A 13,920-nucleotide genomic window follows, 5' to 3' on the forward strand; every position below is an offset into this window, starting at 1 on the left:
CATGTGCTTTACCTGAGGTAAACTGTGTGTTGAGAAGAATATTCATTTGAAAGTCATTTGATATTTCTGCGCAAAAGGTCAATCATTTGATCACAGTCGAGGACAGTGGACTGTAATGTCAGCTTCCAGATGAGGTGATTTATTATGTTTTATCAGATAAACAATATGCATAATTGACATTGTTTGGGAAATAAATCCAGACAATACATTGATAAAACAGTGTGTCATTATAGCTTTGTAGTTTTCAAAATAACTCTAATACCTGACAATCTCCTTCAAATAATCTCCTAAAAACTCTGGACTTTAGACATGGTAAAAATTAGGTTTTGTCTATTTGGTCACAATTTTTTTTGTAAACTATGACTACCAGGAAATGTTGTCTATCGTAAGTAGTTTGGGATGGCAATTTAGTGATGATGCTGCAATTAAAATAAAGTGAATGTTACTAGTACTCGAGATGAGGGGGGGGGGATGTCATCCCCCTTTCTAAAATGGCCATCCCCTGTTATTTCATCAATGAATGTGGAAATATCACCATTATTTCAACATTTACACCGGCACCGGCACCCTGCAGTCCTATAACTGCAGCTCATATTGTTGCAGTTAACCTACAAAAAAATCAATCTCAGTTGTGGTCATCTTAATAAGCAATAACAGACGCATTTGGTGTTATGATATTTTGATGATTGATTCAAGATCTACAGAGCTGTGATGGCTGTCAGATATGGAATCCAATGGGGTTCCCTGCACAGGTTCAAAATAATCCTTGATTGGTCAGAGAAGGTAAAGAAATGCAACTCGCACTACTATCTGAAAGTCAAATTTCAAATGCATCTTCTCACATCATGAGGTAGACCAACTGTTTCTGCCTTATGCTGCAAAGTTAAGCAGACTGCATGGTGTTACATGAGAACATTTAAGTAGATAGAGAGGTATTGATATAATCCTTTCATCATTACTTCTCTTTTTTAACATTATGTATTGACTTCTAATCTGATGGGATCATATTTTATTATGAATGACAAAAACGCTTTACTATTGTTGGATCATCTTTTTTTATTTACTTTGCAGCTGCTATAAAACACCAAAGGTTGAAGTCTATAGATTGAATCATCCCTTTATCTCACAAATGCAGAATTGCACTGCTGCACGCTGTCATCCACTCAGAGTTGGGGTTTGAAGCGTACCTGGGCGTTGATTGGCTGAATAGCCTGTCAGTCACATTTCAGGGCGTTGCCTTTATTCGGCAGCTGTCAGATTCAGACGCGGTGCTTCTCACACAAACGGCAAAAACACGAGCTAGTTCAAACAGCGAGACATATTAACCCGTACATATCTGAACAGAGATGTCCTTCTAAGCAACGGAGGTAAGCAAGTCATTTTTAAGCGAGCAATTTAAATGAAAATATCAGTGCCAGATGTTGAAGGAAAATTTCACCGCGTCGTACAATTAAACTAACGGTGCAGGTGATGTTTTTAGCATGCGCCTAGCTTGCGCTATCGGTCATGGCATTGCTAGTGACACAGTAGTGCTGTCATGGAAAGCAGTTAGCTTCAAGGCTGTTTAATGTCATGCCATTAGTTTAAGTCTCTCACATTGTCGCACCATTGTATAAAACCCTCTGTCATCGGATGAAGAGTGTTTACAGTGCTAACCTAGTCAATGGTGTGTTCACGCACACAGGCATAAATACGAATTCCTGGCACCCTGATTGACTGTTTCTCAGGCAACAGTCCCTCCTTCACTATATTAAAACAATCCGTGTTGGTTTTCTTTTGGTTCCCCAGACATTACGAGTTGAACCATCAGTCACTCTCATCCTCTGCTTTGTGTAGTTGAAACATAATATTTCTATTTTGCCTATTTTCAATATGCCACTCTTTTTCTTTTCTGGCCTTCCTTTAGATTTCCTGGACCATCCATTATCTGACTTCACTCACACATACCCTGACCCCCCTATCCCTAACATATTATCACCATGGAGACTGCCAACAACTACGTGCTGATCCATGGGAAGAATATATCCCATAATACCCTGGCGGGCTCCACTGCGGTGCCCCACATGTCCATCGACAAGCTTTTCCCAGCTCTCCTTGAGTGCTTTGGCATCATAATGTGTGGCTACATTGCTGGCAGGTAGGGCGTGTGCAAAAGCAGCTACTATTGTTGCTAATGTTTTTTAGTGAAGCTTTAAGTCATCATTGATCTTTGGCCGGAAATTAAACGGCAGCCCCCGACCAAAGGGCTGCCATTCTGTCCACTTCAGTTTTGCATGCATCCAGTCTGTAGTTTAAGATTCTGCTGTATGTGGGAAATTCTGCAGATACCCCAATGAAAATATATAAAAGTGACAAATGCACAACCACTGTGACTATTACATGTGTTTATGTCCGTTTCTTCCGTTCGTATCTACAGGGCAGATATCATCACAGAGAGCCAAGCCAAGGGTTTGGGGAACTTTGTGTCCAAGTTTGCTCTTCCAGCCCTGCTCTTTAAAAACATGGTGCTGCTGGACTTTGGAGATGTCATCTGGGCGTTTTTCTGGAGTGTCCTGATTGCTAAGGTTTGTGTCTGTGCATGTGTGTGTGGTCACGTTTTACCAGTATATGTTTGTACTTTGTATTTTATATCATGGTTGTTGGAAATAATTGTAGATTAGGAAAGCATATTTTTTCTGTGGAAGAAGTAGGGCTGAACGATTTTGGGAAAATACCTAATTTATTTTTCTGACAGATATTGCGATTCGATTTGTGATATAATTGTATGCGTATATGCCGTTGCTTTTGGCCACTTTTGATTGGTGAGCATGCTAGGTACACAAGGAGAACGGCATGGATTTGAAACATGATTGAAACAGTTTAAACCCTGGAAATCACTATTCTGATTTGAAATAAGTTAATTATTCAACCCTAGGAAGAAGTACTGTATACAAATATACACAACCTGACCTTGATAATCTGACCCTGTGTGTAGGTGACAGTGTTTGTGCTGGTGTGTGTGCTGACTTTATTGGTGGCCAGTCCAGAGAACAGATACAGCAAAGCTGGCCTGTACGCCATCTTCGCTACGCAGAGCAATGACTTTGCCTTAGGGTATCCCATAGGTGAGGCAGATACAAAACACTGTCGCTGATGTAAACCATTCATACAGATTGTCAATTAAGAAAAAATACTGTATCCCAGACATAAACAAACCCCTCTCCCTCTGTTTCTATATTTCTAGTGGATGCTTTGTATCGGAGTACGTATCCAGAGTACCTCCAGTACATCTATCTAGTGGCCCCGGTCTCCCTCATGCTCCTCAATCCCATTGGCTTCGCTCTGTGTGAGGTGCAGAAGTGGAAGCAGGCCGGCCATTCACAGCACAGCACTCTAAGCATTGTGGGAGTTGTATTCCTACAGGTATGGTATACAGGTATTTTTATGTGAATAACAAACCAGGCATAAAAACCTTTACACCCTAAGAGATTGCAATATTATTATTTTATTACCAAGTTTTAATGTCATTGTATCCAATCTTTCTGTTACCCCTCCAGGTGTTAAAGAACCCAGTAGTTTTCATGGTGATGGTAGGAATCATCGGCCACTTTGCCCTTGGCCAGCAGATCCCTGCCGTGCTTTCAGAGTTCATAGATGGCCTGGCTAACTCTTTTGGAGGGGCGGCCTTGTTTTACCTGGGTCTTAGTATGGTGAGTTTGGTTGTGTTCAGTCTTTTTGTAATGTCTGGATTCAATTTTTATTTACTTAAGCCTTTTACTGTACATTTTAACTTAATAGTTTCCCTTTTGAATGGCGACTGTGAATTCAGTTTATTTCTTTTATCTAAGAATAATTGATTTAACTTACTGTATTTTCAACTATTAGAACCCTGTGTATGTATGATGGATATGTCCACAGTAAAGTCATCTCTGTTTCTCTGGCAGGTCGGTCAGCTTAGAAAACTGACACGAGACAGTGGAGTTGCCTTGATTCTCCTCATCACAGCCAAACTGTAAGCGGGAATGGATGGTGTTTGTCTGATATACCATTCTTACATTACTTTTAAATGTATATACAGTGCATGTATACCTGAATAAGTAAAGTACATACATTAATGAAGAAGATTATTTGAGAAAAACTCAATATAAAGTGTCCAGTACAAGGCCAGCACAGACTACAGCCTCAGAAATAAAAATTAATTCTCTGTGACACATGGTCAAAAAACCTAAAAATGCTAAGCTTGACAAAGGAAGTATTTATTGCAAGTGTATTGCCTTAAATTGTGTTACACTTTACAGGTATATCTAACTTATATGTAAGTACTCAAATATAATAGGATAAAAATTGTGCTGTGCATCCAAAATCACATTAGAAAGTTGAATAATCGTTGAAGCTATAGCTACCAGGGTTTTTATACAAAGTGTATCAGCGTTAGTACAGGTTTTCCAGCCTGATCTCCATAAACTAAACCTGCCTTAACAACTGGTCATTGATTAAGTTGTATGTATGTATTCTATGTCTTTCTCCAGCCTTGTGATGCCGCTGGTCTGTAAAGACATGGTCGATATTTTGGATGTTGGAGTCAACAGCACAAGTTCCAACCACACTAGTTTGTCTAACTTTGCTTTCCTGTATGGAGTCTTCCCAACCGCGCCTAGTGTGGCCATCTATGCCGCACACTATAACATGGAGCTAGAGGTGGTAAGTAGTGTTGATGTAGTCATCCTACTTTAAACAGCACACTTTAAAACATCATGTTAAGTTTTGAAGCATGGTCAGGTCACAGGACAGGAATAAGATACACAACAATATAGAAAAGTCCAATTTTCAACTCGAAATCTGCCTTGTACTTTCTACTTTCTACAGTATTCATTATTCATCACCCGCAACATGACACCATTAAGATTGTATGTTATTTGGAAACAAGGGAAAAAAAGCACTGTCAACACGGACATCATTGTTTGGACTTGTTTAGTCCGTTGGAGCAAGCTAAGGGGAGTTTGAGAACGTCTGAATTGTGTCAGATCAAGTAGAAACACAAGCTAGCTGTGTTTGCTCTTTGCTTGATAATTTTGTGTTAAGTTAAACGTAACTTCAATGGCTATATTTTAATTGTATTGTTCAGGTGATTGACATGTATTGATTTATGCCTATAAAAGGTTCATAAGAAAAGAAAATTATAACTAGGGCTGTCAAGCGATTAAAAAAATTAATCTAATTAATTACAGGCTCTGTGATTAATTAATCTAAATTAATCGCATACTTTTATGACACTTTTATACCTGTTTATAAACGGCTGTATAGCCTGCTACAGTCTCTCTCTCTCTCTCTCTCGCTCTCTCGCTCTCCGTCTCTCGTAACTTCTGTCTCCACACAGACAGCGCTGCACTCCCACAGATGCCTATGCCGATTCATTCACCATCGTCGTACTCATAGGCAAAAATATTGACACACACGCACGCACACACACACACACACACACATACACACACACACACGGGCGGGTGTCCGTTTACACGGGAGACGAGACAGCTAGCAAACAAAATTGAGACACACAGAGGAAGATTGAGAGATACTGTTTTGAACCTATATTGTTGCACCCACAAAATCAATAATGCACAGACACTGTGGAGAATAAAGTAAGATGTCTTCCTACCTTCATGCTTATTTGCCCAAAGCATCACATAAACCGTCCATAGAGCCCTCGGCCTCGCCCTTTCCTCTGCTTCTCTCTTTACTTTTCTCCCTTTCACCCGTGCGGGCTGTGTATGCAAGCTACAGGTGCAGCTCAGTGCAGCTCACAGAGCTGCGCAGCACTTTTGCACCGGGTCAAAGGGCACTATAGAAGTGCGATTAATCTGCGTTCATTTTTTTAATCGCGTACATTTTTCTGTGATTAATTTATCGAAATTAACGCGTTAATTTGACTGCCCTAATTATAACTGTAAAGTTTTTGAATGAATAAGGACGGATCCAAATTTCTTGCACAGTATATTGATACAACATCCCCACAAATCCATTTGGCCAGTATCCCCATGTTAAAATGTCAGTTAGTGGTGTGCCTTGTGTTTTTTTTTTCAATGGTCTTTCTCTCTGTCCTTTCCTTTAGGTAACATCAGGGATGGTCATCAGTACGTTTCTGTCTGCACCCATCATGTACGTGTCGGCCTGGTTGTTAACGATCCCTCTGATGGACCCGACCCCCCTGGTGACGGAACTCGAAAACGTCAGCTTCAACATCAGCATCGTCAGCCTTGTAGCACTGGTGAGTGTGTTTGCAGCCATATCTCGGCGTAAGACTTATTTATCTTCATGTCCTCCAGTGGTTGTTGATCACAAAAAACTGTAATAATAAGTAGGGTTGCAAAGGGGTGGAAAGTTTCCGGTAAATTACCGGAAAGTTTCCGGAAAGTTTCCACGGGAACTTTCGCTCGGGAATTTTGGGAATATTCAAAATCGGAAATTATAGGAATTAACTAAATGTCGGTAATTTAAATGATTTTTTTTTCATATCCAAACATAAATCTAAACATTTAAACACTATGTTTGGTCATAGGCAGACATCCATGCAAAATAATACAATTAAAAAAACATTAGATTTGAACAGATTTATTTGTAAAAAGAATTTTCAAGTTTTGATTATTTTATGAACAATCAATAATTTCACTGAACAACAAAAAGATGTATGTTGAGTTAAATATTACTCATCTGTCTGACCCCACCCATTCAATGAATAAAGTAAATTGCCCCCCCACGATGTGATGGAGGAATGCACAGTGCATGTAGGGGACGTGGCCTCAGTACCCCTGCAGTAGGATGTGTGCTATGTGCAATTTGCCAAGTGTACTTGCATAAAATCTGGTTGTTTTAGTCAAGATTATGCTAAAATATATTTTCCCCAACTATATTTAAAATCACTGTTTAAGCCTCTGTAAGCCTGGTCTAGTAAAAATCAATAAATTATATCAAGTTGGGTGTCTCAATAAACTTTTTTTAAAAATCTGATTTGAAATTAAATGTTCATAATAAATATATTAAAACTTAGTTGAAAAAACTGCTTTTTACAGTCTAGAACATTTGCCTGGACTGAAATAACATAGTTAGGAGAATGTAATGCATTTGGGTAGCTTTAAATTTAGTAAATTCCCGTTTATTCCCGTTAATTCCCAAAATTCCCATAAATTCCCATGGAAAGTTTCCAACTTTGAAAATTCCCGGAATTTTGCAACCCTAATAATAAGTCACGCGCCTGTTTTTTTTCTTCTTAGGTGTGGACCATCGTGGTGATGTTGCTAAGCAGGAAATTTAACAGACTTCCTCACCTCTTTGCCTTAAATCTCTTCTTGGCTCAGGTCAGTCTCCAGTCACAACTTGAGCTCAACACTGTGTTTAAAGTGTTGTAGAGCACGCATTTCAACAGTGATGTTCATTATAATGATATTCGGATGTTGTTTTGGTTCTCCGCACTTTATAACACTGTTAAGAAAGGTGCTGTATACAGTAAATAAATAAATGTAAATGCCTTTGTTCATTTATCCTGGAAATTATAAATTGAGCCCATTGACTCCTTATGTTTACCGTTACTGTCCTACCTTAACCTGCTGTACTTTTCTCTGCTCTAGTTTTTGGTGTGTGTCAGTATGATCCTGTGGAACTTCTTGGTGAAACAAGAAGATAATCTGATCGGTAAAACATTCACCTTCGTTCTGCTATATGGCTCTCTGTACAGCACATACATTTGGACAAGTAAGTGTTTATATTTATAACCTCAGTTTCCCCATATTCAGACTACATTTGACTCAATACTATGATTTATTATGTTATTATGTACACACTGGCTCTCACATTCCTTTGTTTTGTTCCTATTTTCAGGTTTAATCCCTCTCTGTCTGGCGCTGACTAACAGAGACGATCTGCTGAGACTCCGACCAGGAGTGTTCATGATTTTAGGTTGGGGGTATGTCAGGACAAATTGTGACTTTCATCTTAAAGACTTTAAAATCTTGGTTTCAACCTTAACATTGTTATAAAATAATTGGTTTGATCTTCAGATCACTGCATTAAAATTATATTTAAATGACTGGAATAGGATCTCAGATATCTGAGAATAACTGTGTTAACATTACGTGTGTGCAGGGTTCCTTTCCTGATGGTCGGGGGTCTTCTGATAGCAGGAGAGAGGACTGACTCCATAGACTCTGCCTTCTTCTACGGCAGGGCTCAGGTTAGTTGCTCTGCTCAGCTTGAGTCTGATTATTTTTCTGTTTTAAGAAACTCAAAATAAAGTATTCCAGTATGTTTTTATTCTGTTCTCTCTCACTCCAGATAATCAGCACTGCGGTGGTGCTTGCAGTCAGCATGGTGCTGGGTGCTATATCCCTGATGGGTCTCAGCCAGGGAGACAGGGAGCAGAGAGGCTACGAGGCCCTGAGCAGAGCTGCTGGAGCAGGCATCAATGATGAGCTGAGGCCCCCTGGTGGCCTGGAGGATCCACCACAACAACAGCCAGAGTTGGCAAATTCCCCCGCGGTCAGCATCAACTCAGGTAGATTGATGTTTTCCCTGCTAACACACCTTTGGCCTAGTCTGACTTGCTTTGAAAGCAATCATCTGTCTGTTGGGAAGATGCAATCCCATTTTATGTGCCTGAATAAATACAAAATATGATCATAATCTGATTGTGTTAAATGGTTACAGGCAAAATATAAGATTATGTTTCTGTTGTATTGCCAGACCTCCACAGTTTCTCTCCTCTCCAAGCCTTACCTGACATGATAGCTAGCACGCAGAGGGAGCACACAAACAGCACAGGTAAAAAACAAACACTCTTTTTTATTTACTTTTCCTTCTATTGAATGTGAATTGTAATTACATAATTGTAATTTAAATGTGGTTGACAGCGAGTACACATATTTAAGCTTTCATCCGGTTCCAAAAAGAACAATGTTTATTACAATTATTCTTCCACAGCATAACATTGTCATTTTTTGGAATATAATTGATATCTGTCAGTAATGTATCCAATCAAGCCAAAGGGAACCAAAGCAAGACACCAGCAATGTATAATGCAATGATTCAAACAGCATTGCAATATCTGGATGTGAGAAATGCATCAAATCCCATTTAAGGTTATGGTGTGTTGTCCTCTGCAGGCCACAGTGGGGCGCTGTGTGATGGACTGCAGCAGAGTTCATCCTCCTCTGAGCAGCCACTGAACCTGCCGCCTCCCGGGCCTCCAGCCACAGATGATAAACAGACAGTGAGACACGTTCTGCTCTGTCTGCTGCTCTTTGTCTGCCTGCTCGCGGTGAGGATGTAATACTCGTTTCGTGTCCGTGCGAATGTGTGAGCGTAATTGGCAAATTAGCAGGTAAAAGAAAAGGAAATTAAACATATATACTCTCCAGATAGTCGATGTGTGTCGATGCTTATGGAAGGAGAGTGTGTTTTGGCATTCACATCACACCACTGGTTTTCCCTCCTTTATTTCTGGTCATTAAAGGGGACAACATATTAGGAAAAACTCACTTTTTCAGTGCTTATTCACATACATTTTATTACCTGGTGGCTTGAAACCCACAAACACTTAAATATATGACAGCCCAGTCAGTTTCCTTTGGGCTGTGTTAGATCGGATATGTGGTTCATCGAGCCGTTCAGATTTGTCGCCCACACAATGACAATCTCAGTCTTGTATGTGAACACTTGCTGTATTTGAAATGATGTTTTCTATGTTGTTGTATCCATACAGTGAAAATATCATTAACTAGTAGCCACACAATGTGTTGTTGTTTATTTATTTTAAAATTAGAATTTGTACTATCAACAAGCTGGATTGTCTTAGGTAGTCGTAGAGTACAATCAGATTGATCTAACAATATATAAGTCTATGGAAATAATATATATCGTCACCTTTTACTTGGCTGACTTGTATAAACCTAATATGTGGAGCTGAGTTGTTTAGATAAATGTCCTGATTGATGAATGTGTCTGTCTATCTAGAACCTGTCCAGCTGTCTGTGGTGGTTGTTCAACAAAGATCCAGGAAGACTATACCTTGAACTACAGTTTTTCTGTGCCGTGGCAAACTATGGACAGGTACAACTGTGTGTGTGTGTGTGTGTGCGTCTGTGTAAACATGAAGTCCAAAGGTAATGCGTTCCAATTTAAATAATATCATACATAAATACCTACTTCTCTTTGTCTTTGTGCCAGGGTTTCCTGTCTTTTGGGATCTTTGGTCTGGACAGACATCTCATCATCCTGCCTTTTAAAAAGAGGTGAGCTGAGGATTCTAATCTAGATGATCAGCAGATTGTCTGACTTCTCCATCATTGTTTATAGATTCCAGATAATGTGTGTGTGTGTGTGTGTGTGTGTGTGTGTGTGTGTGTGTGTGTGTGTGTGTGTGTGTGTGTGTGTGTGTGTGTGTGTGTGTGTGTGTGTGTGTGTGTGTGTGTGTGTGTGTGTGTGTGTGTGTGTGTGTGTGTGTGTGTGTGTGTGTGTGTGTGTGTGTGTGTGTGTGTGTGTGTGTGTGTGTGTGTGTGTGTGTGTGTGTGTGTGTGTGTGTGTGTGTGTCAGGTTGCTCTGGCTGTGGCAGGGCAGGGACAGTGAGGACATGAGTCCCTCAGGTGTACCAGAGGAGGTCAGACTCACCTGTACCCAGTTTGTCCGATACCACAAAGACCAATGTGTACAAGACATAGTACACACACGCAGGTAAGGACACTAGTTCTTGTGTGTTTTGCATATGTCATACGGTAATTTTATTTCCTGTTTGGTAAAAGCAGAAAGCTGACGTGGTGTTTTGATTTAAAAATCCTTACATTTGTTTTTTGTGTTCGGAAAAAGTGGAAATACACTTCTCTTAATGTTTATTATTTAGTTTCTCCATGATTTTTCTCTGCATCCTCCGCATGGTTTTTATCCGTTGTTCTGATTGACTGCTGTCACTGACATTCTCTTTCCATCAAGTAGTTAAATTTCTTAAAACAAATTCAAGTTGGACCACCAGACATTTCTACTGTTGGTTGTTTCCACCATGGTGTGCATTACATGCTTAATTTTGCAGATATAAATAATTATCTAAAAAAAACATGGGCTGTGACTATTGCTATTACCATGCAACCATTTGAAAATTCTGTATAATTAATCTTTTATTATTTTTTTTTACATTCCAATGTACTTACAGTATATTGTTTTTCTCGTTTTATTTAAGGTGGTAAGCAATGTAAAGTCAAGTTGTCATTGTTTTTTGACTGAATTGAACTACTCTTCTACAAAAACTAAAACACCTTTTATTAAAGATTTCTCTGTCTTGGGTGATTTTCTTTTCTTTTATTCTAACACATGCATCTCTTTCCACTTTTCCTTTCTACTGTTGCTTGTTCTTTCCTTTCTTTCTCTCACATTTCCTTTGCCTGCCCTCGTCCCCTTTTCCCTTTCGTCTCTATCACCCCCTAGTGGCTCGGGGGACAGTGTGAGCGCTTCGACAGGTGAATCCTTCCTCTGATAATGACAGGTGAGGAGGAGGAGAAGGAGAAGCAGGATAACTAGTGGAGGCTTTGAGACATTCCCCCTCCCATCAGCCCTGGCACCTACATCTGTTTCAGGATCCTCTCCAGCAGCTAAACCGGGAGGCGAAGAATTTGAACCAGATTCCCCAAACTCTCGATTCAGCTGAATCCTCCTGCCAATGTTCCCGTCCCCGGCTTGAGCCTGAGAATGAACACAGAGTAGTACATACTTCCATCTCTGATATCCCAGAGGAGCCCGTCTCCCAGCTCCAGTCCAACCAAGCTCACAACTCAGTAATTCCTCCCCACCCACACCTGCATGGTCTGGCTTCATGCTCACCCCGACCTCCCCTGCCCCATGTAGAGAGTGTGTTTGTGGGCAGCGACTTGGTGGACTGGCTGGTGGAGAGGGGCCTGTGCGCCGGGCAAACCGAGGCCCGACTGTACGGTGTTCGACTTCAGCAGGCAGGAGTGTTGGATCACCTGACAGCTCAGCACCACTTCAGGGATGAACCCAACCTGCTGTACTACTTCACACAGGGGAGATAGACAGGACGGATATGGGAGGAAGAACCAAGAGGCAACCACCACCACTGCTGAGTGCCAAAGCGTAAGCGCAAGTGCCTTATGGTGCAGTTTTTTCAACCAATGACCCCTATATGCAGACTGCCGGAAAGGCTAATTGTGTTGAAGTCCTTGGAACAAGACACAACTTCTCTATAAGAAGAATTTCCTCCAGGAAGAAGAAACTTGCTCCCTCCGTTGCTAATGTCACCTCTTGAAATGTAGTTATACGATTTATTTCACGATGATATTTAAAGGTGTGTTTGCTTTGATTGACGGGAGGAGTCTCATGCTATTCATGGTGGTTGCTGCTTGCTTGTCCTTGTCATTGGGAGTTATGGAAAGAGAAATACAATAATAAGAGGAGAAGGATGAGTAAACAAGCCCTTACTCTGGACCAAGTATGTGCGTCTCCTTTCCAGATGTGAACAGAATGGCATCTCTCTTCCTGAAAAAAGTGTTTATGATCATCTTCTTTTCTTTAAAGCCAGTGAATATTTTGAGTATTCCCCTTTTCAATGTGTGAAGGATAAATAAGCTTTGTTTTAAGGTACAATTCATCAGCCAATCATCCTTATATATATTGTATTATTTTTGTGACATTTGTGAGAGAGCGGTTAGAATACAATAAGAGCAGACCATTGAACTGATAGCACTGTGTGTTTGCTCTTAGCCAATGAGCTCTGAGCTGCAGGGTAGCTCATTGAAAGCAAGTCGTTCTTTTTCATGTTGCCATGTTTTCCTTTTATGACACATAATCATATTGAATCGTCCTGTTACTTCCGTATTTGATGGTTTGCACGTTGTGTCCTTTAACCACTCTGCTCTCTGTCCACAACTTGCATGACTCAGAGCAGTATGGATCTCTGCTCAGCACTGAATCTTTTGCACTGACTGAATAATGACATTCTTTAAAATGTTATATATTATGTAACTGATTGGATATTTTTTTTTGTGATGTTGCTTGTGTTCTCTGCATCTAACTTATCTTGTTGCCGCTATCAATTTGGAACATTTGTCTGGGACTGCCCATGCCAGACCTGCACTCAAGTTATTTTTGCTACTGATCCCTAAAATGAACTCCTAAAACACAGTTTCTTACCTCAAGAACACAAAAGTCTGTGGTAAAGTGATACATGTATGACATTAACCAGACCCCCTTTACCTAAACACGCCTTTTTGATTATTGTTTTTTTTTAAAGTGATCTACAGTTTGATAAGACAATTGCAGTCCTAAACTATACTACTACTACTATATTGTACATTAAACTGAGCCATTTGGATGAAGTGTTTAGGTCTAAGCTGAGTACCACTACTGATCTGTTTAAGTGACTTGGCAGAACCAACTAAATTGATTTACTATTGTTTGCCTGTGACTGTAAGTTGCTGCCATTTGTGAAACCATTACTAGTTGAAAGTGTGTTGTCAGGTTGTAGGAGATGGATGAATGGTGATATATGCCCACATGACAAAGGTATAACTGATGCTGTGATTTTATATTTTTTCTGCAAGACACAAGGAACTTGAGGTCGATTTAAAGTAAGATAAAAAGTTCCAACATTTTAGTGACTCTTGGCATTTCATCCGAAACATGAAGGTCCAAAGAAAGGATATTCCGCTAATCTTCTGGATCCCTTTTCTTCATAACAAACCTAGTTATTACTATCTATGTGCATGTATTTATATCCGTGTCGTCCTCTGCCACCTGACCTGACACATTTATCGTCATGCAGTTCACATCAGGTCTTTGTTTATTACTGAGTTGTTTATATGAGATCAGTGCCTGTCTATGCCAATGTGAAGGTCTGTGTATGAGTGCATGGACACATTTTTTTGTGAGTTTGTGTGTATGTGTAAGCGT

At 40.1% G+C, this 13,920-nt stretch overlaps 1 protein-coding gene across 1 annotated transcript; it reads left to right on the forward strand.

The window, feature by feature from the left end:
* Positions 1–1,979: 1,979 nt before the first annotated feature.
* On the forward strand, positions 1,980–11,573 carry gpr155b (G protein-coupled receptor 155b; the record flags this gene model as incomplete). Its single annotated transcript, XM_080037032.1, has 19 exons — positions 1,980–2,137; positions 2,417–2,564; positions 2,975–3,104; positions 3,224–3,402; positions 3,537–3,689; positions 3,924–3,991; positions 4,509–4,680; positions 6,089–6,244; positions 7,248–7,331; positions 7,602–7,725; positions 7,852–7,936; positions 8,116–8,203; positions 8,305–8,524; positions 8,713–8,790; positions 9,132–9,286; positions 9,982–10,077; positions 10,195–10,259; positions 10,561–10,698; positions 11,443–11,573. The coding sequence occupies 19 exons, from the start codon at positions 1,980–1,982 to the stop codon at positions 11,489–11,491; spliced, it is 2,346 nt and encodes a 781-aa protein (XP_079893158.1). The 3' UTR covers positions 11,492–11,573.
* Between the last annotated feature and the right edge of the window lie 2,347 nt (positions 11,574–13,920).

The sequence above is a fragment of the Ammodytes marinus genome, assembly GCF_949987685.1.
Source record: "Ammodytes marinus genome assembly, chromosome: 11".
NCBI classification, from domain to species: domain Eukaryota; kingdom Metazoa; phylum Chordata; class Actinopteri; order Uranoscopiformes; family Ammodytidae; genus Ammodytes; species Ammodytes marinus.